The sequence below is a fragment of the Misgurnus anguillicaudatus genome, chromosome 15 (assembly GCF_027580225.2).
Source record: "Misgurnus anguillicaudatus chromosome 15, ASM2758022v2, whole genome shotgun sequence".
Classification (NCBI taxonomy): domain Eukaryota; kingdom Metazoa; phylum Chordata; class Actinopteri; order Cypriniformes; family Cobitidae; genus Misgurnus; species Misgurnus anguillicaudatus.
Window position 1 is genome coordinate 16,336,069 of NC_073351.2, and position 27,169 is coordinate 16,363,237.

General features: G+C 38.0%; 1 protein-coding gene and 1 long non-coding RNA gene across 2 annotated transcripts; both read left to right on the plus strand.

Moving 5' to 3' along the window:
* Positions 1 to 15,364: 15,364 nt before the first annotated feature.
* LOC129419829 (extracellular calcium-sensing receptor-like) lies at positions 15,365 to 23,471 on the plus strand. The gene is made up of 6 exons (XM_073853934.1): positions 15,365 to 15,505; positions 15,583 to 15,803; positions 16,427 to 16,589; positions 16,764 to 16,887; positions 17,020 to 17,445; positions 22,954 to 23,471. The coding sequence occupies exons 1-6, from the start codon at positions 15,365 to 15,367 to the stop codon at positions 23,469 to 23,471; spliced, it is 1,593 nt and encodes a 530-aa protein (XP_073710035.1).
* LOC129441724 (uncharacterized) lies at positions 18,692 to 21,727 on the plus strand. The gene is made up of 4 exons (XR_012357685.1): positions 18,692 to 19,342; positions 19,559 to 19,662; positions 20,971 to 21,042; positions 21,132 to 21,727. It is a non-coding gene; the product is annotated as an uncharacterized lncRNA (long non-coding RNA).
* Positions 23,472 to 27,169: the final 3,698 nt, after the last annotated feature.

Consider the following 27,169-nt stretch of genomic DNA (forward strand, 5'->3'; position numbering starts at 1 on the left):
CTTACTTTCATTGGTCGCCCCACTGAGTGGTCTTGTATGTTGAGTCACACGGCATTTGGGATCACTTTTGTCCTCGGTATCTTCTGTGTTGTGATGAAAACAATAGTGGTGTTAATGGCATTCAGGGCCACACTTCCATGAGGTATTTGTCATAATACGAGAACAGGACTCAGATGTGGGGAATGCAGTTTAAAAAGTTTATTGAAGAGGTTAATGTCACGGAGTGACTTTTTATAACAGAACCAAAAATGGCGAAGAATAGTTCCGCCTGGACGACTGTCCATGAAACACCCAGCAACCAAATTCGGGCTCTATTGAGAACAGGTATGTAAATGAGCATGGCGATCGATGATTGGGCAATTCAATGAAGAGGAGGCATATAAATAAGGCATCCGAAGAATAGGAAGGGGAAGTTTATTCCGGCGAATGTTGCGGGTGAGACGGAGCGGTTGAGGTACTTGGAGAGACGTATTCATTGTGGATATTGCGGACTGGGCGAAGTGAAACAGAGGATTGGGCCAAAGATAAACAGAGTTGAGTATTAAAGTATCCTCATTGAAGTGTTGTGTTGACATGTGCTACTTACTTCGAAGAGATCGTGAACATTGAAGAGTCACCGGAAACACAGTGAAAGGAGACAGGAACGAAGGAGTGTTGTACTGTCGGCTCGTATACATCAGACCTCTGGAAGGAAGAGGAGAGGATTAAGCATCAACGGAACTGTGACTACGCTGAATTGTCGTCATGCCAGTGCTAACCTTGCAAGTGTTGCATCTCAGTGTGCTTCTTGTGAGTGTGATCAGTGTAAGCGGCCCCACCCGTGGAAAGAATTGTTGGGCGAGCCGGAACCAGCTAAGGCCGTAACGTCTTTATCTGGTCATCCGCTGCATTAGCTACTTAAATTTCTCAGGACAAATTCCCGGTCCAATGTGGTGTGCTGACCCTAATTCACTGTGAGTGTGTGGAGTGCAGTGGGTGAGTCTTTTCTTTGACGTGTGTACACCAGAAAAATTGCAGTGTTGTGCTGTGTCCATGTTGTTAGCAATCGCAGTGTTGTGCTGTGTCCATGTTGTCAGCAATCACTCCCTAGGCCGGGAAGGAAACCCTGTATCAGAGAACGTGAACTGGTGTTGGTGGATGACCACTCTTTCTATATACGCCCGCCTGTGACTCCTGATCTCTTTCCCCCACCTGGTGGTGGTGTGGCAACAGCATAAAGTAAGGAATTGTGTGAATATTGTGGGGAACGTCGAAGGATGGAAGCATTGGTTGCTGCGCGGAAGAACTATTTGTGTTGTCTCTGTGTATGATTACCTGTCTGTGGAGTGATTTCAGAAGCCCGCCCATGTCTAGATCTCTTGTCCCGTAAGTCGGAAGAGTGGAGAGGGAAGCGTTCGGCCCATTCCTGTGGTACATACTCGGTGTGGCACCCTACCTGAACTTACCCATTGTGGTGATACCAGCTGAGGCTGCGTTAGGCCCAACGAGCAGCAGCTTCAACCCGTAACTCCATCTGCCCTTCTTGTTCGAAGCCAAGAGGTGGTGTATCTCTCCCCATATATTTACTGAAGTAATACATCTGTAAAGGGATTCTGTGTGTTTGTTTGCTGCCAGTTCCGCAGGTCCGAGCCTAGGGCTCTGTGTCGTCGTGGGAGTATTTCCCTACGTTTGGAAGTTACTGTTCGAGTGTCTTTTCTGAGAAGTCTGTCCTGGTGAGGAAGGCTAGAAGTTGTCGTGGCAAATACGTCTTCTCCAGTCCCCCAAGCCTTGAAGGGCTAAAGCCTGGCGTCCACCCACCTGAGGGTCTGTGAGTTGTACCCATTTCCAGCTATAAGTTCTGTGTACTCACCTGTACGCCCAAAGCTAAAAGCTAGTGTCCCTCTCCGTATACTCACCTGTACGCCCAAAGCTAAGAGCTAGTGTCCCTCACTGTATACTCACCTGTACGCCCAAAGCTAAGAGCTAGTGTACCTCTCTGTATACTCACCTGTATGCCCAAAGTCAAGATCCAGTGTACCTCTCTGGATACTTACCTGTACGCCCAAAGCTAAGAGCTAGTGTCCCTCTCCGTATACTCACCTGTACGCCCAAAGCTAAGAGCTAGTGTACCTCCCTATAAATTCACCCGTACACCCAAAGTCAAGATACAGTGTACCTCTCTGTATACCCACCTGTATGCCCAAAGCTAAGAGCCAGTGTACCTCCTGGTATACCCACCTGTATGCCCAAAGTCAAGATCCAGTGTACCTTTCTGGATACTTACCTGTACGCCCAAAGCTAAGAGCTAGTGTACCTCCCTGTATATTCACCCGTACGCTTAAAGTCCAGACCCAGTGTACCTCTCTGTATACTTACCTGTACGCCCCAAAGCTAAGAGCTAGTGTACCTCCTTGTATACTCACCTGTACGCCCAAAAGTCAAGACCCAGTGTACCTCTCTGTATACTCACCCGTACGCCCAAAGTCAAGATCCAGTGTATCCCTCTGCATACTTACCTGTACGCCTAAAGCCAGGAATCCAGTGCACCTATCTGTACACCTACCGGTACGCCCTTTGTACCTATCCCAGTTTACCTTCATATACTTACCTGTGTACCCTCTAGGCGCTTCCAGCAATCGAGCCCAGGAACACACTTGCATACCATCTGGACACTCCAGCCTCGAGCGATGGGGACCCCTTCTATGTCGCGGCCGCCAGCCCAAGGTACCCATTCATCCACTTGTTAGTGCAACCAACGATCTTCATTCCTTTGCGTCCAGGAAGAGAGTGTGGAAGGCTCCACCGGCAGTTCACCTGGGAAATACAAACGGGACAAAGCTGAGAATATTCCATTGTGGTCACATGTGGAAATTAAAGAAGAGGTCGTAAGCCCTACCTGTGGATCCCCATGAAAGAGTCAGATGCGACTCCGACGCCTTCTGGCCCTGAGAGCTAGATTTTAGTCACCCTTTCCCCCTCCCCACTTTTTAAAGAATGTTTTAAATTACTTACTCTCTCTCGTGTGTCTGGTCATTGGGGTGTTTTTGGGACCTCCTCGAGGTGGAAACTAAGGGAGGGGCGAGACTCATGACATTGGTGGTCCACTCCGACCTGTGACATTATCACAGTATAGGCGGCTTACTAACTGGGTGACTGTCAAGTAGAATAGTCATATCCGGCGCCCAACTAACGCTCCTGTAGTAATTTCTAACAGATTTTTCCCACTCAGCAATACATTGGCTGAGACGTCTGTTAAAAGTGCCCTGGTTATTGGAGATTCTATTCTCAGGAACATTAACATTGAGGCACCAGCCACCATAGTCGAATGTATACCAGAAGCCAGAGCGTCTGACATTAGATCCAAACTTAAAGTGCTGGTTAATGCTAAATGTAAGTTTTCTAAGATTGTTATTCACGCCAGACTCTGCCAGTCGGAGATCACCAAAGATACTATTAAAGAGGTGTGTGAAACTGCAAAAACAATGTCAGACAATTTCTGGGGGAGACCTGACCTGCTAAAGAGAGATGGACTCCATCCATCCCCAGAAGGAAGTGCTATACTCTCTAGAAATATGACCAATAGTCTTACTTGTGATATTGTCTGACTATCCAGGGCCCAGGTCAGGAAACAGACAGATCGGCTTACCTGTCCGTCTGTTAGCTACCTTGACATGTCAAGATCACATATATCCCAGCACATAGAGCCTTTTTTACGAGAGTATCAACACATTTCGACCGTGTCTGTTCCTTGAACAAACAAATACAGAGCTCTGTTTACCTCGTCTCGTACAAATCTTATTAACATAAATTAGAAAACAATACATTAACAGATGAAACTCAAATGTTAAAATTCAACCTTCTTAATAGGTTCTTTATTGGTAAGCGATCTAATGTTATCAATGAAATTATTACAGACCAAAACTTAGATGCACTCTGTTTAACAGAAACCTGTCTTAAAGCAGACGATTACATTAGTTTAAACAAATTCACCCCACAAGACTATTATTATAAACACGTACCTCTTTTAAAGGGGAGAGGGGTGGTGTAGTTACAATATACAACAAAATATTTAAAGTAAACCATAAATCCGACTAAAATTTAACTCATTTCAAATAATGCTGTTAAATATGGAAATAAATGATTGTAACAACAACAAGCTTTCTTTCGTTTTAGCAACCATCTACAGACCTCCGGGCCACCACACAGATTTTCTTAAAGAAATTGCAGAATTCCTGTCTGAGCTTACAGTCACTGTAGATAAAGCTCTTTTTGTTGGTGATTTTAATATCCATGTGGATAACCCAAAGGATGCATTAGGACAAGCGTTTATGGATGTTCTAAATTCTCTCGGTATTAGACAAAACGTGGCAGGACCCACACATACCCGTAAGCACACATTATACCTAATTCTGTCACCCTGACTCAATATTAATGACATCGAAATATCACCCCAGAGTGATGCAGTTTTAGACCATTGCCTTGTGTCATACACAGTACTTCTAGATAGGATCACTCAGTCTACAACATGCTACAGATTAGCCAGAACAATAATTTCCACCACTAAAGATAGCTTTATTAGCACTTTTGCAGACCTGTCCCAAATGAAACATGTAGCAGATAACCGTGAAGATCTGGATATTGTAATTGAAAACCTGAACAACGTTTGTTCTAGCACACTGGATGCCGTTGCTCCCATTCAAAAAAAGAGAATCAAAGAAAAACCCGCCAGCTCTGTGGTATGACCATCATATTGCAGCCCTTAAAAAGTAGCTAGAAAAATGGAACGAATATACCGAAGCACAAAGTTAGAGGTATGGCGTGCAGCATGGAAAGAGAGTGTTTAACACTATAGACAGGCTATAAAAACCGGCAGATCTACCAATCTCAGCAAGCTTATTAAAGAAAATCATAACAACCCTCGTTTCCTCTTTAGCACAGTTGCAAAACTGACTAGACACAAAGAACAAACAGAAACCAATAGTAAACTCCAACACAATAGTAACGACTTCTTTACTAATAAATTAGATATTAGGGAAAACATAGAAGCTACACAAGCAGCCACCACTCTACCCAATAGTACATTTAACACTAGATTACCATACGAACATCTTGAGTCATTTAAAGTTACTACAGTAGAAGAGCTCTCTAAATTAGTAACATCATCCAAATCATCGTCCTGTATGTTAGACCTCGTATGTAGTATGCTAGATATTTAACTCATCGCTAGAATTACACTGCAAAAAATGACTTTCTTACTTAGTATTTTTGTCTTGTATTCAGTAGAAATATCTAAAAATTGTTAAATCAAGATTTATTTTCTTAATGACCAAAATGACCTAAGAAAATAATACTAGTTTTTAGACAAAAAATATACAATTTACGTTAATTCGTGCTTAAAACAAGCAAAATTATCTGCCAATGGGGTGAGAAAATTTTACTTGAATTAAGTGTTTAAGAAAAAAGAAATCTTATTTCACAATTTTTTTCTCACCCCATTGGCAGATAATTTTGCTTGTTTTAAAGACAATTTCACTTAAATTGTATATTATTTGTCTTAAAACTAGACTTATTTACTTAGGTCATTTTGCTCATCAAGAAAAAGCATCTTAATTTAAGAATTTTTAGATATTTCTACTGAAAACAAGACAAAAATACTAAGTAAGAAAGTCATTTTTTGCAGTGTAAGATACATTCCAACAGCTTTCAAACTAGCAGTTATTAGACCGCTCATTAAAAAACACACATTGACCAGGGAGACCTTAATAACTTTAGACCAATCTCAAATCTACCTTTTCTTTCTAAAATATTAGAAAAAGTAGTGGCAAGCCAGCTACGCACATTCTTAGTGAATAATAGTACATATAAAGAGTTCCAATCGGGATTCAGGCCCCACCATAGCACAGAGACAGCACTGCTTAGAGTTACAAATGACCTCCTTATAACATCCGATCGTGGTGAAATCTCAATCCTTATTTTACTAGACCTTAGTGCAGCCTTTGACTCAATAGATCACACAATCTTACTCAATAGACTAGAAAACTATGTTGGCATCAGTGGTCAGGCGTTAGCATGGTTTAGATTGTATCTAACCAATCGATATTACTTTGTTTATATAAATGAGGAAGAGTCATATCACCCCCCAGTTAAATACGACGTACCACAGGGATCAGTTTTAGGCCCTATCCTATTCTCGTTTTATATATGTTATTATTGAGACATTATCAGGAAACATAGCATAAGTTTGTACTGCTATGCGGATGATACCCAGCTTTACATCTCTTCACATCCTAGTGAAACACACCAGTTCTCTAAGCTAACAGACTGCATTAGTGATATTAGTGACTGGATGGCACATAACTTTCTTATGCTAAACTCCAATAAGACAGAGATTATTATTACTGAACCAAACCGCTCCAAACATAATATGTCAGATTACAAGTTGCCCATAGATGGCTGCACTGTGGTGCCATCTTCCACGGTTAAGAACTTAGGTGTGATGCTCCACAGCAATCTATCTTTCGATAGTCATATCTCCAACGTCTGCCGCACAGCATTCTTCCATCTTAGAAATATCTTAAAAATATGTCATATGCTGTCTGCATCAGATGCAGAAAAGCTTATCCATGCTTTTATGACCTCTAGAATAGACTATTGTAACTTGTTACTCTGGGGATGTCACGCAAATCAGGTAAACAGTTACAGCTGGTTCAAAACGCCAACGCAAGAGTGTTTACTCGATCTAAAAAGTATGACCACATAATCTTTACACTGGGTACCAGTTAAATATCGCATAAAATTTAAAATATTACTAATCACCTACAAAGCATTAAATGGCCTAGCACCCTCGTATATTAAAGAATTACTATCAAAATACAATCCATCATGTACACTGTAGTGAACAGCGTACAACAAAGCATTCCAGACCCCTCCATAATTGCTACATTTGGACCAGATTTTGGTGGGTTAACATAAAGTGTCCAGTCGATCAGATAAGACTGACTAAGATCTTTTATGGCCGACCTCCATGCCAAAGTGGAGAAGGAGAGGACGTTTTGATTGGCCCACACAATCTCTGATTCTCATCCTTTCCACCCCCCCACGCCATCTCATGAAGACAGGGTGGTCATTAAGTCCTTAAGGAAAACCATTTTTCAAAGTATTGGCTAAACCAGAGGACAAATCTGTACATCCTTCCACCACCAAAATGGACTTAAAACTATCACCTACTAAGTTCATACTCGTTTAAAGACATTGCATTCTGAATTAAATATTTATGTTATGAAACTGTTCAAATAATCACAGTTACTAACAAATTAATGAATGCATGTTTGATATGGTAACATTTTGCATTTTGTTGATGTTAATACTTTTTACACTCAGGACAATGCCAATGGTATTAAGTGGAAAATGCATAAATGAAATATTAAAGACAAAGTTAAACTCTGTACTTTATGCAATGCAAATGAGTTCACAGTGAAAAGAGGTGGACCACCTTCTGTGGACTTCCTCTGACATCAACAGCCAATCATGGCTCTGCATCAGGAGAGCGCCAAAATGCAAACTCCTTCTTATCTAAAGTTATAAAAGTTCCTTTTTTTCCAGAAATTCCTCTCTCTGAGTCTCTCACCTGCGTGCTAGAGACATTAACAGAGTATACCAAAACATCAAGTTCTGAGTCTCCTGCCTGCGTGCTAGAGATGGAAACAGGACACAACAAAATCCTACGCTCAGAGTCCTCCTGAAAAGAGAGACATTAACAGAGTACACCTACGTTTTGAGCCTTCTTGTCCAGAAAGGCAATAACTCTGCAGCTGCAACAAGGTGAAGCTTAGAAGAGCAAACCTACACTTCAAGAGGCCTTTAACCCTCTGGGGTCCGACCATTTTGGGACACTCTCAGAGGTTCTGACATGCTCTTACATTTGGTCTTTTTTCAGTTGCTTTAAAACATAATAATGGCAAGTGTCTCATACCACTGCGTTCAGCACAAACTGGGCTAAAATATTTTATGAGCTACATGTATGTACATGTTTGTATTTTTGAGAGAAAAATGTTTATGCATGGTTTTTAAAAAAGCAAAATTATTAAGTCACTAATATAAATCCACAAAACCCATACTAAACATGTTTTAACAAGACTTTCCTAAACAGAATCTAGTAGTCTAGAGTTTCTTCTTTAAAATGATGTGAAAATCACCCTGTCTACTTATTCACATAAAACAATGTATTGATTTAGAAATTGTAAGACACTTTTTGTTTAGAGGGGCCATATGCGAGAAGGATTGATTGACAGCTAGCAAACAAAGGCTCGCATAATGAGCTGCATAATGAGGCAGGAATGTGAGAATGAACTACAGTAAAGAATGTGAGGACAAATGTATACATGTTTGTTTGAGGTTTATTAAGTTAACAATATAATCAAAATAGAAATGATGGTCAGTAGGACATTTTAGGGTTATTTGGAAACAAACCCTATTCAAAAACTTTGTATAAAGTAAGAAACTGATACACAACAGAGCTGTAAACTTCATGTGGCTCATGTTACCATATAACTTTATGTCCAAAAAGTGTTTTTCCACTTCATAGTTTTGTACTGATGAGAGAAATGCAGACCTCTAAGAGAGTTATAAACAGCTGTTAGAATAAATTGTCCACAAAAATACCCTTACATATATAACTGATGGGTAAATATCACTGATACTACATTCATAAACTATCTTGTACATAAACTTAATCTCAGATAAACATCTGCAGCAATTAGTTATATAAAAAGCTGTTTTCAGATGACTGTTTTCAGATGCCCATCCCCTTATCGTCTAGCTTCTGTTTTAAACGTGTTTCTGTAAGCGCGTATGAACTTTAAAAACACATCGCATGTGCGTGAGCTCGCGTCTCCGTGCAGCGCTCATAAAAACGGTGTCGCGTGTAAAGCGCAATGTATGGAATTACCTTGCATGTAAACAATATGGAATCATTTTACAGCAAATCCCGCAGTGCAGCATTACTCAAAGTTGCCACGAAGGGTATGAAAGTGAATAACTGTGTCTTAACACTGTACAACATGTAACAGATATCCGCCATTATGGGAGGTCACGCGGATTTGTTTGTAAATAAGCATGTAAACATGGAATCATTTTACAGAAAACACTTAAAAGATACAGCAGTGCAGGCTTACTGAAAGTTGCCATGAAGGATATAAGTGAATAACTGTGTTTAACACTGTTACAGCATGCAACAGTGAAATCCGCCATTACGTGAGATCGCTTCCGTTTGTAAACAGTGCGAAAGTTTTTCAATCCGAAGCGTGCAGTCTGCTGAGGTTGCACTGTATGTAGGCTGAACTGCACAAGCCATGAGCATATTAAGTTACATGATAGCAAATATAAATGGTATAAATTAACTGTTAACATTACTTACTTCTAATCCAGCTTCAGTGTGTCCTCCATTGTTCTTTTAAGGTAACGTTAAAGATAAATGCTTCTCTTCCTCAATGTCGAGACATAAATGAAGATATTCCTCACGTGTGTGTAAAGTTTATCTCCCAAACATGCGGTAAAGTCTTTAAATCTGATCAAACTTTACGCTTTGCTTATGGTTTGAACAGCTCGTGTCTTCATTAACATGTCAACAGCTGTGGGCGTGACCGAATTAAAGATAATGAAGTCAGCCAGGAAAAACAGTACTCTCTTTACTTTAATGCAGATTACATAAACAGGCATTATTTGTTTTCGATTATATTTAGCTTGTTTAAAATTAGACATTTCAGGCTTTCTTATGATATGCGGATCATGCTTGTGTGACGAGTATTCGCGGAGTTTCAATTGATTTTTGTAACGTGTTTTGAGAGACAGCTGGTGGAGACAGAAATGTCTGGATGCACACCCTGTTTATTTTCTTTATTTGACAAAAACAAAAAGATCTGTTTTTATTGTGAATGAACACATATTAAAGAAGACCCTTTACCGTTTCAAATGATGTCAAACACGTAAGTGTATGATTATTAATGATGGAGTATTTTAAGTTGATTCTGCCATGATAAGGAAAAAACACGTCAAAACGCGGCGCCGCGTTTTTGGACCCCAGGGGGTTAATCTGCGTGTTCCAGATTTTTTAAGGACCTTCTGCACGATTACCGTATCGCGTCTGCATGTTCCAGATCGCTAGAATCCTCTCGGTGCTTCCCAGAGATCAGCATTTTCACAGCACTTCATGTTCAAGGCTGTTGAACTGAACCTGACTCTTTCCTCATTGCAGCACGGAAAAGCCTGATACGTGGCAGACGGGCCACCAAAGGAAGCTCATTTGACCGCACAGAACGTAAATATAACACAACCAGATCTTTCCTGAAACCATGGCATTGGTATTCTATTAGTAACTGTTACCATATATGAATTTCAATAATTGCATAACTGATTTCTTTAATGTTTATCGGATAATTCTTTGATTATTTGGGTTGTAAGGAATAAGGTTTTCATCTTATCAGAAACAGAAAACATTCTGCCATAAATTCAACTCTTTTTCTATTCTTTAGTATTTTAGTATCTTTTAGTAGTGTTTTTAGTTATTCTTGTTAATAAATTCCATTTTATTACCACTGTGTTTTCCTTGTGTTGATAATACAGTTGAAGGGTTCTACAAGCTGGTCCGAATCTCACAAAATCCTTCAGATAAATTAGATTACCAACTCCCTCTAATTTACATATTTTCTTATTTGTTGAATGATCTATTTAGATCATTCTTATTGTTAAAGTGAAATTATTTAGCTGGTGCCTCAAAGTAGAAAGGGGAGGGGTCATCTGACACACACATGCACACACACTTGAGGTGAAACCTCTAGTGTCCTGTTTATGGCATACTAACCAATCGTTGCCCATATGAAAATCACTAAATTTATTTGTGCCCATGTCAAAATCACAAAAATTCTGACCACTTAATTATCCCTAGAATATCAAAAGTTTCTAAAGGTAGTGGATCCTTTTCCTACTTAGCCCCTAAGCTCTGGAATAATTTACCAAATAATGTTCGAGCATCAGACACAGAGCATCTCGACCCCGAGGACAATGAGACAAACAGACCCAGTTCCTGCTGCTGTTAAGGTCATCACACCACTCATCTACTGACCGTCCTTCAACGTGATGCCCAGCCGATGCCTGACCAATGACCACCGGCGGAACCAGTTTAATTTGCTTATCCATTAACATACCCCGATAGTATTTATATATATATATATATATATGACTAGCCAGGGGGGTTTTCTCCTAGGGGTTTTTTTCATCTGGAGAGTCTGCCACCTTTGGCTTAACTTACTACATTACTGTGTACATTACATTACTACTATGCTCACTTTTCTATACTTTTTCCTACATATGTTAGTGTAAAGCTGCTTTGAAACAATTAACAATTGGGAAAAGTGCTATAGAAATAAAATTGAATTGAATTGAATAGTTCAAGTACTCAGTCGGCAGCAAAACAAAACCATCCATGGCCGTGGTAAGGGAGGGTTCAGAAAACCCTGCCTGCATCGGCTGGGAGGTGTAATCCTTTGGCTGGAGGACAGTCAATACTGCTGAGGCGAGGTAGACAATGAACCCGGCTGGAGACAACTGATAGTGGGAAGAGGTGATCAAAAACACTGAGGAACACAGACAGCCTGGAACTTGGAAAGACAAGACGCAGCAAGGTAAGAAAACATTTCTAATATTTCCTTTAGAAAAAATTGGATAATATTATACTAGGCTTGGCAATGGGTAGATCAGACGAGTAACAATGTACAACGAACTGACAAGGAATTAGAGAGAACACAGGGAATAAATAGGAGAGATAAAGAGGATAAGGTGTGACCCAAAAAGAGATAATGAATGGGGAAACAAGGAGGGAGGGGCAAAGGCACAAGGACAACCGAGCGTGTGCCGAGCTGTCAAAACAGCACCTTGTGCTTGACAAAACAATCAACAAAACATGAACACAGACACTAAAACATCGGGTGATCAGACCGAAGGCATGACAGTACCCCCCACGGGCGCAACCGGGCTACCAAGGAGGGGGCACACCTCATCAACGGTGGAAGTCCACAATCAATGCATTGTCCAGAATCACAAGATGGCTCCATCCTTTGCTCCATACCCCTGCCAGTCCAGCAAGTACTGGAAACCCCTGCCATCCACAAGACGAGGGCGTGGCAGGATTAAATTGGGAGGAAAAAACTGGTTTGACCGTGGAAACATGAAAAACAGGGTGAACTCGACAAAGAGTGGGTGGCAGTTTGAGCCTGACAGCCACCGGATTAACCACTTGCGGTATGCGGTATGGACCAATGATTTTGGGAGGCGTCTTACGAGCAGGGACCCGGAGAAGTAAATCCTTGGTAGTGAGCCATACCCGCTGAGCACACACATAAGTAGGAGGGGAGATTTGGTGGCGGTCGGCTGCTGCTTTGACTCTCTCCAAAGATCGGACAATGATCTCTCCGGCTTTTCTCCAGGTGCACCAGCAACGCTGGACAAATGCCAGAGCAGAGGGAACCGCAGAATCGAGTTCTTGGGTGGGAAATAAGGGGGCAATAACCAAGCAAGCATTCGAAGGGGGACATACCTGACGTCGAAACAGGGTGGGAATTCTGAGCATATTCTACCCAAGATAATAGTTCGCTCCAGGAACTCGGGTTGCTGGACGTTAGACAGCTGAGCATACGTTCGGGATACTGGTTAGCCCGTTCACATTACCCATTGGTCTGCAGGTGAAAACCTGAAGACAGACTCGCCCAGAGTTGTCTACAGAACTCTTTCCAAAAATGAGAGGCAAACTGGAAACCCCTGTCAGAAACTACGTCTATTGGCAAGCTATGGAGCCGAAAGTGACAAAATCAAAGGCTATGTGTGACCAAGGACGAGAGGGGATGGGTAGTGGTCGAAGCAAACCAGCAGGAGGGTGGTGGGCAGGCTTGCATTGGGCGCTTTACATATTGCCTCACATTCACCCATACATCGACGGCAGTGTCAGCCATGCAAGGCGCCATCCAACTTGTCAGGAGCAGCTGGGGTTAGGTGTCTTGCTCAAGGACACCTCGACACTTGGTCCGGTGGAGCTGGGGATTGAACCACCAACCTTCTGGTTTGTAGACAACCTACATGAACCACTGAGCCACTGCCCCCTTCAGAGAGCCCCGACCACCACCCCTTAAGGGAGAATGGTATCGGCCGTAAGCCCCTCCTGCGCATCGGGTTTAGAGTACTTAGACCCAGGCTGGTACGGGAGAAAAAAGTTAAAACGGTCAAAGAAGAGTGCCCAGTGGGCCTGGCAAGCACTCTGTCTCATAGCTGAATGGATGTATTCCAAATTTTTGTGAACCATCCAGACAAAGAAGGGCTGTGCTGACCCCTCCAAATAATGACGTCACTCACCCAAAGCCAATCGCACTGCTAGAAGCTCTTGGTTACTGAGATCATAGTTACGTGCTGCTGGGCTGAGGCAATGGGAGTAAAATGCACAAAGATGTACCTTGCCATCTAAAGGGGAGCATTGAGACAAAACCACGCCTACCCCAACACCTGATGCGTCAACTTCAACAATAAATTGACACCCAGGATCTGGAAAACAAAGCACAGGAGCAGGGACAAAACAAGACTGGAGACTATCAAAGGCCTCCTGTGCTAAAGGATTCCATTTAAATTGTACCTTGGAGGAGATTAAGGCAGTAAGCGGTGCAGCAATTTGGCCGAACCCCCTAATGAATCGCCGGTAGAAGTTGGCAAGCCTAGGAAGTGCTGCAGGGTTGTACGTGAGTCGGGACTGGCCCCTTGGCAACAGTCTCTGTTTTAGTCAGATCAGGCTTTATCCCCTTGGGCAAGATTATTGTATATGACCCAGGAATGTAACAGACTCATGGAACTCGCACTTCTTCGCCTTTACAAAGAGCTGGTTCTCAAATAAGTGCTGAAAGACTTGTCTGACATGTCGGGTGTGTTCCCGGAGAGAGGGGGAAAAATTAATATATCATTCAGGTACACAAAGACAAATCGATTTAGCATGTCACCCAAAACGTCATTTACAAGGCCCTGGAAGACTGCCGGCAGGTTCGAAAGGCTGCCCGGTAAAACCAAATATTCATAGTGCCCCGTGGGAGTGTTAAAGGCTCATAATAAGTTTTAGACTGTTGTAAGAATGCTATCCTTAGACCCCTCTTGGAGACATGAGTAAAAGGTAAAGATCAGCTAACTCACAGCGACAGAAAGAAATAACATTTTACTTTATACACTTTGGCATAAGAGTCATTCTGAAAAATGGGAAAAAGTAGGAAATTCTTAAAATATGCATTATGAATTCTACACATACACACACTGAGCACTTTCTTAGGAAAATCTGTACACTTACTTCATTTATTAGGTTATCTAAATAATTAAATGTATGGAAGTTATGTAACTCTAGATTTCCTGGGATTTTATAAATAACAATATCTGGAGTTTGAGGGATGTTTGGTCAAAACAAAAACATCCAGGTATCATATAGTTGAGCAGGTGATATAAGGCGGCTAATGTTTTGTTTAATGGGAAGGGTGAACAGAAGCAACAAGAGCACTCAACACTTTGGAGACAGCATACCCTAACAGAAAGCATACTTCCTGCCAGACAAAAAGGAGTGTCAGTATATTTAACTATATTCCAGACCTGCACTCTATTCCATCCCTGTTTGACCTGCCTCATGTCCCGCCCTATGAGGTCATTAGCTACAACAATTCATCCATAATAATTATGTGTATAAAAGTGCAGTTACTTTATCAGGTCAGTTGCATTTGGCATATGCAGCTGAACTCATCATGGGGGTGCTTATCTTTCTATGTACACTTCTCATCCATTACCATTATGCAAAGACAGAGAACACTCTTTGCCGAATAATGGGAGACCCCAAAAACCCACTACTGTCCAGGGACGGAGACATAACTATTGGAACTCTTATTTCAATCCACAGTAAAGAAACATTATCTTCATCTGAGTTTACAAGAAAACCTCAGCTTATATGCTCCAGGTTTGTAATATTCGAATGTATTTGATAAAAATTACAGCAGTCAATATATTTAATACAAACTTAACTTTTAAATGTAAACTAAACTGTAGAATATTTATTTACAACTTAGAAATTATTCCAAATATAAACTATATTTAATGTTAAGTAGTGTAAACACAGATATCCTTTCTCCCTCGTTTACCTGTTTAAGTTAGTAGACTGATTTAATGTTTTCACAGTGTGAATCTAATAGATTTACGACTGGCTCAAATCATGATCTTTGCTATTGACGAGATTAACAGAAGTGGAAATTTGCTCCCAAATGTTTCTATTGGTTATAAAATATATGACACCTGTGCTTCAAGACTGTCTTCTATGAGTGCAACCATGGCAGTGATGAATGGTCAGGAGTTTGCAGCAGGAGAGAGATGCAATGGACAGCCTCCTATACATGCTATTATAGGGGAAACAGAGTCCTCTGCCACAGTGATTTTGTCCAGAACCACAGGACCTTTCAAAATTCCAGTGGTAAGGAATGATAACAAGATTTCACACAGAATTACCCAACAGTTTTTTTTTACTATTTCATGTGCAATATTTTTCAGATAAGTCACTCAGCCACGTGTGAGTGTCTCAGTAATAAGAAAGCATACCCTTCATTCTTCAGGACTATTGCTAGTGATTTTCACCAGAGCAGAGCACTTGCATACATAGTCAAACACTTTGGCTGGACTTGGGTTGGAGCTGTGAACAGTGACAATGACTATGGGAACAATGGAATGGCCACATTTCTGAATACAGCACATGAGGAAGGGATTTGTATAGAGTACTCTGTGAAATTTTACAGAACAGAGCCTGAAAAACTCCTTAAAGTGGTAAACATCATAAAACAAAGCACTGCAAAAGTGATTGTTGCATTTCTCACCAGTTTTGAAATGTACAATCTACTTGAACAGCTATATATTCAGAACATCACAGGCATCCAAATGATTGGTGTAGAGGCATGGATAACAGCAAAGAATTTGATCATACCAACGAGTTTTCAAGTGCTGGGAGGTTCACTAGGGTTTGCAGTGAGAAATATTAAAATTGAAGGGTTTTTAGATTATGTTATTAAAGAATTTGGAGAAACACAGAATTACATTGAAGATGTGCCTGAGCAAAGATATACAAGCAATATCTACAAAGCAGTGTATGCTGTAGCTCATGCATTACACAATCTACTGAAGTGCAAAGAACAAGAAGGTTGTGAGAAAGGCCTGACAATACAACCACAGCAGGTAAAAAACTAAGATAGAAAAATATTTCTATATGTATATACATGGACATATATTAAGTATGTATAAATTCCTCAATAATGATGTTTAAAAATCCATTTTCACTAGGTGGTTGAGGCTTTAAAAAAAGTAAATTTCACTGTAAAGTTTGGCGATCATGTGTGGTTGACAGCACTGGTGCTACAGTAGCCCAGTATGAAGTTGTGAACTGGCAGCAGGACTCAGATGGATCAATCCAATTTAAAGCAGTGGGTTACTATGATGCCTCACTGCCTCCTGAGCAGCGCTTTGTACTTAACACTGAAAACATAGTCTGGGTTGGAGGAAAGTTGGAGGTAAATGAACATAACCTAGCTGTGGTACAGGGTTTGTTCCCACAAATTACATCAACACTTATTCCATGAGTTTCAAAATTGTCTCAATTTATATTTATTCAATACATTTATACATTTATCTAAATGTTATACACTCTATATAATAAAATATGTACAATACTATTTTCCATGTAGAAACCAAGGTCTGTGTGCAGTGAGAGTTGTCCCCCAGGCACAAGGAAGGCCGCACAGAAAGGAAGACCTGTCTGCTGTTATGACTGTATTACATGTGCAGATGGAGAAATCAGTAATGAGACAGGTAAACCTCAGACCATCTCCAAGGTCCAAAGAAAGCTTGCTAGTTGCTATTTTTGCGTTTTCCTTTTATTGTTAAGTGTGCAACTTCAAATCGAAGGTGTTCATACTTAAAATGTTTTGTCTCTAACTACAGTGATCACAACTTCCTTTCCAGATTCAAATAACTGCCAGCAGTGTCCAGGGGAATACTGGTCTAATACTGACAACACTGAATGTGTGTTAAAGGCTGTAGAGTTTCTGTCATTCACAGAAGTTATGGGTATAGTGTTAGTCTTTTTCTCTCTGTTTGGAGTAGGAATAACTGTACTGGTGGCCATCCTGTTTTACAGTAAGAAGGACACTCCCATAGTAAAAGCCAACAACTCAGAGCTGAGCTTCATGTTGCTCTTCTCATTGATTCTGTGTTTTCTCTGTTCACTTACTTTCATTGGTCGCCCCACTGAGTGGTCCTGTATGTTGCGTCACACAGCGTTTGGGATCACTTTTGTTCTCTGTATCTCCTGTGTTCTGGGAAAAACAATAGTGGTATTAATGGCATTCAAGGCCACACTTCCAGGAAGTAATCCCAGGTGAAAAAAAAGTATTTCATGTATTAAAAATATACTTAAAATTTAAGTAATATGTTTTAATACATTTGTATTCCCAACGTGCTTATTTAAAGTGTATTAAAAAAATGTTAAATAGCTTTTAAATGTATTTCAAAAAAGTGTACTAGAAGTACGTTGGTAATAAATATATGCTTAATTACACTTTTTAAAAGTATGCTAAACTCAAGAATACTTTTAATGTATTTCTAAAAAGTGCACTAGATGTAAGCTGGTAATAAATATATGTTTAATTACACTTTTTAAAAGTATGCTTAACTCAAGTATACTTTTAATGTATTTCTAAAAAGTGCACTAGATGTAAGCTGGTAATAAATATATCTTTAATTACACTTTTTAAAAGTATGCTAAACTCAAGCATACTTTTAATGTATTTCTAAAAAGTGCACTAGAGGTACGCTGGTAATAATTATATCTTTAATTACACTTTTTATAAGTATGCTAAACTCAAGCATACTTTTAATGTATTTGTAAAAAGTGCACTAGAGGTACGCTGGTAATAATTATATCTTTAATTACACTTTTAAAAAGTATGCTAAACTCAAGCATACTTTTAATGTATTTATAAAAACTGCACTAGAGGTACACTAGTAATAAATATATTTTTAATTACACTTTTTATAAGTATGCTTAACTCAAGCATACTTTTAATGTATTTCTAAAAAGTGCACTAGAGGTACGCTGGTAATAATTATATCTTTAATTACACTTTTAAAAAGTATGCTAAACTCAAGCATACTTTTAATGTATTTCTAAAAACTGCACTAGAGGTACACTAGTAATAAATATATCTTTAATTACACTTTTTATAAGTATGCTAAACTCATGCATACTTTTAATGTATTTCTAAAAAGTGCACTAGAGGTACACTAGTAATAAATATATCTTTAATGACACTTTTTATAAGTATGCTAAACTCAAGCATACTTTTAATGTATTTATTAAAACTGCACTAGAGGTACACTGGTAATAATTATATCTTTAATTACACTTTTAAAAAGTATGCTAAACTCAAGCATACTTTTAATGTATTTCTAAAAACTGCACTGGAGGTACACTAGTAATAAATATATCTTTAATTACACTTTTTATAAGTATGCTAAACTCATGCATACTTTTAATGTATTTCTAAAAAGTGCACTAGAGGTACACTGGTAATAAATATATCTTTAATTACACTTTAAAAAGTATGCTAAACTCAAGCATACATTTAACATATTTCTAAAAAGAGCACTAGAGGTACGCTGGGAAAAAATATATCTTAAATTACACATTTAAAAAAATATATGTTAAACACAAGCATACTTTTACAGAAGTTTTAGAGGTTTTACAGAAGTTTTAGTGTTGAGAAAAAAACATATATTTTTAAAAAACATGTACATTCATTTTAATAGGCTAACATTGCAATTTCAACATCATATCATTGAACGTGCATTATATAAAAATTTTACAAAGTTAATCCACATACATTTGTTAGTGTTTATATTCAAACAAGACACGTGACGGACGTGACTAAACCTCATTGGTTCTTGGGATTCAGTACGTCACATTGGCTTCCTGATTCAGTTGTTTGATACACAACGTGCGTGATCGTTGGTAAATGTGGATTAAAAGTTGAAACTGTTAAATTATATATAGTGATCATCAGAGGACTTGGCTGAAACAACGCGATTCACATGGATTACTTCGGCGATGTTTTTATTGTTGTTGCGATTAACTTTTTGAAATGTGAGCAGTTTTTAGTTCAAGTATCAAGTGGATCTGACATCGAGGGGAAATATAACGTTACGTTTCTTGGATTTCATTAAAGTACCTCGGTTTTTGTTTGAAGATGAATGAGAGAACATGAGGGTAAGTTAAGTGATGACAGATTTTTGCTTTTTAGATTTTTTAGTGAACTATTAAATAAGTAGAACATTTAGTATTACAGTATGTCTTAATTTGAACCCAGCTTCTTCAAGCGTGTATGTTGTGTGGCTTTTGGAACATACATTTTTTGTGAGTAAAGTTAGGCATTTCATTTCTCTTGTTGTATTTCAGAAATCATAACAGCCTGTCTTTTTTTAGCACAGCGGCATTCAAATTGACCAATCAGAGCCGAGAATTTCTAATACGTCAAAGTAGAGATGAACAGATGAAGATACGGCCCATAAAAATACTTATTCTTGGTGGTAAGTTTTTAGTTCTGCAGTATTCATATAACATTTAGATCACTTTTACCTTTTTCTAATGCTATTGTTTAAAGAGTAACTAAACCCTAAACCAACTTTTTTTAGTTAATGATCTGTAAGAATGATGCTTTATTAGTGTAAGTTTTTTGACATTTGGATATAAAGTGTTTCAATACTACAATATATGGTGTAAAAACGTCTGAGTGCTGCCCTCTTCAGGTTGAACGGTGGCTACTGCAGTTGAATTTTCCTATTGGATGTTGGGTCCAAAAAATATGTCGTGACTAACCAGGTTCAAACTCACTACACCCTTGTTACGATCTCACCACACACTTGGTACAAGCTTAGTTCGTCCTCTCTATCTCCGTTGGGATCTGCCAACTTTTCTTGCATTTTTCAAATATTGCCAGTGGGTGGAGTCAGGCTCTGACCAGGGGTTTAGTTACGCTTTAATGCAATGCTAGTACTAGACTAAAAGGTATGTTTGTCTTCTCTGAAAATAACATCTGTGGTTATGAATTTTACCATAGTCCTTTTTGCTTTGTTTTTTACATCCTCTAATGTTTCAAGATACTAACTCAAAAATAACCAAGTAAACATTTTTGACAATCAGCGTGAATATACCACAATAAAACAGTAAAACTCAGAACAGAACTCTGAATGTCACATTTTACACTATCAGCATCATGTAATTCTGTTCGTTTTGCTTTTTCCTCATATAGCAGTAACAGTGAGATCTCACTTGTCTCTCTTATTTTACCTGACACTTTTAGACAACATTACAAAGACAATAATATTTTACTAATGTGATTAGCCTGCTGGACGAATTGTAAAAAAAACAACACAATGTAAGCACTGCTAGTACAGGCTAGCTGAATATATCTTAATGATTACATAGATAAGACACACAAAACTTGCAACCCTTCTCAGTTTGCACATCTGGACAATTCTTCACACATCATAGGTTGTAAATTTGGGTAAATCCAGCAAATGAGTAAATTTTAGCGATTCTACTGTCACTCTGCTTTAAATCTCCCGTATCTGAAACTTAACCTTGAGTCAAACGTGGAAGTTAAGCGTGCATAGAGTGCATTGGCATGACTTCTGATTTCCTTAAATCTCCTTAAACAGAGGCGAACTTTTCTTGTAAGCAAGACCACAATAGACATGTCAATGGAAAATGCCCTTGGTTAAAATAAAACACAATTATCAAAGTAAAGCATATCTTGTAATACACAGGTTGCATTATATCAGTGTCAGTGAGTTAAGCCTCCTATAACCCTACTGTATGTTCAATGTAACTTGTAGAGTGCCATGTAGTGACGGATCAAACGGACACTCGTGTCAAGCTTGATGAGGACACAGTCAAAGCTTTAAAAGGTAAACTGAGGAGTTAACAAAATTCTAATGCATATCTATGTTCATTAATTATTGGTTAATTTTGTATATATTCTGTTTCCTTTTAACAGACCTTGTGATTAAGTCTTCAGTGTCTGAATGGCAAGAAGAAGTGACCCTCCACTTAAACGTGACATTTAAACTGCTCTGTGTTTTGGTTCAGCCATTTGCAGGTTTATCTCGAGTTAGTTCAAATGCACTTCTGCATTTTTCCCAGTAACTTTTTGTTTAGATAATTGCATTATTATGATTATATGAATATTCAATGGTTGCATATTCATAGTGTACTTTTCATATTGATGTATAAATGTTCCACAATTTGATAAAAGTAGCTCATTGCATTTCACTGATCTTTGTTTTATATTGTAAAATCATTTCAATAGCAGTAAATACATACTTAGTTGTTTCTTTAACATTTAATTAGTTGTTAATGATGGAAGAAACAGTATCATTTTAGAATGAGTTAAAACATGTTTTGGTGGCAAACATGCAGGTAAAATACTACATATATAACATTCTAATAGTATACTGTACTGTAATTCAAATGTCACATACAGTACATTAGAAATGATGTATTTTATGTATACAAATGTGTGGGCAATATATTATTATTTCATTTTGTATGCTATATTATTTATGTAATATTATTATATCTGAAATTATTAAATTATATTTATAAATGTTTAAAAGGTGGCTTCAATTGTGCTTCAAGTTGAAACTGAATACAGTTTTAGAAAATAGCACAGTTGACTACACTTAGATTGTCTTAAGTTTGTCTTAACAAGTACTAAATACTACTTTTTACTATATTAAGCACAATTTACTGCACGAAAATAAAGCGCTTTTAGTGCCTTAAGGTTGTGAACTTACAGTGTATTTTAGTGAACTTTTTCACCTGGGAATACATTTGGTATATTATTTTAACATACTACTAGTATATTTTAAAGTAGATTCGTAAATGTTTAAAGGTGGGTTCAAGTTGTAATTAAAGATATTTTTTTAATACAGACCTAGTATATTAAAATGACATTTTAGTTCAACTTCATGGTGTCTCAAAATAGCACAGTTGAGTACACTAAGATGGTCTTAAGTTCATCTTAAAAAGTACTTAATACTACTTTTTAGTATACTAAGTTCAAAATTAGTGTGCGAAAATAGAGCACTTTTAGTATAATGTGGAAAGTGTACTTAAATAGTGTATTTAAGTGAACTTTTTTCACCTAGGAATACATTTGGAATATTATTTTTACATACCATTAGTATACTTTAATGTATATTTAAAAATGCTTAAAGGTGGGTTGAAGTGTACTTCAAGTTATAATGAAATATATTTTTTAAAATACAGACATAGTATGTTAAAAATACATTTTAGTTCAACTTCATGGTGTCTCAAAATAGCACAGTTGAGTACACTAAGATGGTATTAAGTTCATCTTAAGAAGTACTAAATACTACTTTTTAGTATACTAAGTTCAAAATTAGTGTGCGAAAATAGAGCACTTTTAGTATAATGTAGAAAGTGTACTTAAATAGTGTATTTTAGTGAACTTTTTTCACCTGGGAATACATATGGAATATTAGTTTAACATACCATTAGTATAGTTTAAAGTATATTTAACAATGGTTAAGGGTGGGGTGAAGTGTATTTTAAGTGATAATTAGATATATATTTTTTAAATACAGACCTAGTATGTTAAAAATACATTTTAGTTCAACTTCATGGTGTCTCAAAATAGCACAGTTGAGTACACTAAGATGGTATTAAGTTCATCTTAAGAAGTACTAAATACTACTTTTTAGTATATTAAGTTCAAAATTAGTGTGCGAAAATAGAGCACTTTTAGTATATTGTGGAAAAGTGTACTAAGTGTACTTAAATAAAGTGTATTTTAGTGCACTTTTTTTTCACCTGGGATGTCATGAAATGGTTTGGGCCTGCACAACAGAGACTCAGTGTTTTTGCCTTTACACTCATACAAGTTCTTATATGTGTGCTTTGGCTAACAATATCTCCTCCTTTTCCCTATAAAAATATGAAATATTATAAAGAAAAAATCATTTTTGAATGCAGTCTGGGTTCTTCTATAGGTTTCTCTGCTGTGTTGGGTTATATTGGTCTTCTGGCTCTCTTGTGCTTCATTTTAGCTTTTCTGGCCCGGTCGCTGCCTGATAACTTCAATGAAGCTAAATTCATCACATTCAGTATGCTCATATTCTGTGCTGTATGGATCACATTTATCCCAGCTTATGTCAGCTCTCCTGGAAAATTTACTGTAGCTGTGGAGATATTTGCTATTTTAGCCTCAAGCTTTAGTTTACTACTTTGCATATTTGCACCTAAATGTTACATCATTCTGTTTAAGCCTGAACAAAATACTAAGCAGCATTTGATGGGAAAAAACACAAACTAAGTCATTTTAAGAAATAAACTAACATGGCCATACAAACTTTGCTGTGTTTTTCATTATTCAAAAAAAAATATATATATATATATCATATAGTCTACAGTATAGTCTGGAGGTTTTTGATAAATATCAATGTATCAATCAAAATGGATCAAATTTAGTAAAAGTATTGCATGAAAAAATGGCTATTCATAGATCTATAGATGTAATGTTAATTTAACTCAGCAGTGCACTCTGCTGTTGATTTGTGAACTTTAAATGTAAATTCCGGGTGTGCCTCATACATTTTGAAAAGTGAAGCTGCTGGTTCTTTGATCGACCCCTGGTGGCTGTTGCAGTACAAGTCATAAACCCCACCTTCTCCAAGCAAACAAATGGGACTCAAGAAAAAAATTTAAATAAAAACTTCCAATAAACTTTTCTGAGAGATGGTTTTGGCTAGTAATTTGATGCTATAGAAACTATGAGGGAAGACTGAAGATATAACTAACTATTAATTTTCAATTTCTGTGTTATTTCATAGCAACAAAATGAGTTGTATTTAACTTACCTTATTTTAGCAAGACAGTCATGAGACGTTCAAGGGGTGTGGTTAAAAACTGACGTCTTTGCGTCAGTTTGGAGATTTACAATTGTGTACAATGGAAGGAAGTGACATTGTGTCGTCCATCTTTTTAACAGTCTATAGTAAATTCACATGATCAAATGTATTCTTGTTTTTTTTCTCTTCAATTTACAATGCCACTTTTACGGTCTGTTACAGTTACCACCACAACACAGTCAGGGGACACAAAGGCTTGATAAATAAAAACAAAATCAAATGACCACCATCATCATGCACATTCAGTGGATTTGCTGTCTAAACAAGGGATGTTAACCATGTATGGTGGTCCTATGTCAGCATAAGCATGAAACATTGTTAATGTTAAGCCACTGTGTTACCGCATAACACAAGCCAACCAAATGATTTTAACAGCTAAGCACAAATCTGCATATCAGTCAACATAAAAACTAGTACACTTGAACCAGATTGGGTATCATATCTAGTTAAACATTGAAGCAGAAACTACAAGCACATGGCAACTTAACAATGTAATAGTGTGGTACAAGATGAATTGTGAGCAGTTTGATCTGAGCACAATGGACAGGACAATTATAATGCTACTGGGCAAACAGTCCAAGTATGTGCCAGAGAAGTGGTACAGTAAGCAACGGCAGTTGCTGTGTATCACCAAAAGCTTCACAATGTCTGATAATAAAGCCACAGTACGATGCACACATTATGGGTCAGTTTTTCCTTCAGAATTTAGTAACATTATTAACTGTTAACTATTCATTTATTAGCTCCCTGCCCCCGTGCATTGATTACAGAGGCCTTAATGACATTACTATTAAGAATAGGTATACCCTGCCTTTATGTCTATGGCCTTTGAGCTGCTGCAGGGAGCTTGTGTCTTCACCAAATTAGATCTGTGCAATGCTTATCATTTAGTGCGCATAAGAGAGGGAGATGAATTGAAGACAGCTTTTAATACACCCTCCGGGCATTTTGAATACTCCGTTTTACTGTTCGGATTAATGAACGCTCCTTCTGTCTTCAAGGCTCTGGTTAACAACGTGTAGAGAGACATAATCAATAAGTTTGTTTTCGTGTACCTAAATGACTTACTCATCTTTTCCCCTTTTATGCAGGTATACACTCAGCACGTTCGCAGAGTCCTATGGTGCCTCTTAAAGAATCAGCTTTTTGTCAAGGCAGAGAAGTGCCAGTTTCATAAGGAGTCGGTTTCGTTCCTGGGCTTTGTCATTGCAGCTGGTGAGATACGTCCAGACCCCGCTAAGATTAAGGCTGTTGCCAAGTGGCCAGTCCCCGACACCCGTAATGTGTAAATAAACAGGTTTAATTTTAGATATATGGAAGGCGAGATGAATTCTCCTTTATGTAGAAGGGAGACTAAGGCAGACAGTCACAGGGTTAATAATCTTGGTGACCTTGAACGGGCCAATTAATTTAGGAGCAAGTTTATTAAATACGGGTCGGAGAGGAATGGTCTTGGTAGAAAGCCACACTCTTTGACCAACGATGTATACGGGAGGCTTAGCAGAGCGTGAACACGAGCAATTTTGGTAAGTATTCTGATTAATTATTTTTTCATTTTGCACAGTATTTATTTATTTATTTTTAAATGTAACGCCAGTACGCCATATTAAGTTAATGCATAATATTAAGAAGTTATGATATTCAAGAACTTGTGATATTATGATTAATTATTTTTGTAATTTTGCATAGTATTTATTTATTTAAAAATGTAATGCCAGTACGCCATATTAAGTTAATACATAATATTAAAAAGTTATGTAAAATTATATTCAACTTGTGATATGAATTTATAAGTTACCCAATAGGTACATGTAAGGAGATAACCAGATAACATACTAGGCACAAGCTAATTATTGCCAACTAAATGTTAGTTAACATTAGTAATTAATTTTAAAAAGCTATATAGGATGTAAGTTAAATGAGTCATATTTATGGGAGCGCATATATTAAATATGCTTTAAGCACGATTAAATTAGGCATTGGTATAGATAACGTGCTTGCTGGGCACATGTTAATTGATGCACATGGTGTTGTATAACGTTAATGGTCGCCGAATATAACCACAAAATGGAGTTAACTGTTATCTACAACGCAAGAGAAATGGACGAATCAGTCTTATAAAAAAGTAATATAGTAAATTGCTTTGAACAAAAACGCCTGATTTGGCCTGTTAAATAACATATAGCCTAGATAATACATGGACAATAACAAATGTCACCAATAACATCTATAACTAATGTTTGCCCTTTTTATGTTTCTTTCCTCAACTTCAAAAACTTCAACTGTAGCCTACTTTAAGCAGTTACACCATGGATAACAACAAAGGTAAGCCATCTAGCTATAGTATAATTTAGAAATATAGTATATAACATGGAAAGCAACACATTGACCGTAAGAGAGAAAAAAATGAACCTTGTGTAATACCTATATTGTCATATTATTATTTCAATTAACATATAAGATCAATTAATTTTATTATATGTTTTATTGTATGCATAGACTTTTTTCTGTTTTGTTCGGATAGAAAGAAATCAATGACCTGAGACAAGTCACTTGTGTGTGTTAAAATATGTGTACTGATCCTGTTTTGATTGCGATTGCTGTATGCAGTGATTTGGATCATGGGCAGCAGCTACATTCGTCGTGGGGAAGAGAGAGCCAGAGAGACCATAGGGGCCAATCTTGGCCTGGCAGCCAAGGTTCACTGGTTTGGCTGGGGTGGACTTCGATGGCACGGGCTCCTTCCTTTTTTTCTACCGGTCCCTTAAAGAGCAGCCACAGATGTCCTGCTGATTCACTGTGACGGGAACGACTTGGGATGCAGGAAGAGCATAGATCTTGTTGCAGCAATGAAGCAGGATCTGCAACATTTCTATCAGCGTTTCCCTCAGATGGTCATCTTGCTGTCTGACATCACTCAGAGACGTCGGTGGAGCTCGGGCCTTCCAGGGAAAATTGACAAGTCCCGTAAATGGGTGAACAGTGTCATGGCTACCTTTGTCTTGGGAATGCAGGGGGGTATCGTGCATCACCCTCAAATTGTATTTAACAAGCCTCAACTGTTTCTTAGGGACAACGTTCATTTATCCACTATGGGTAATGA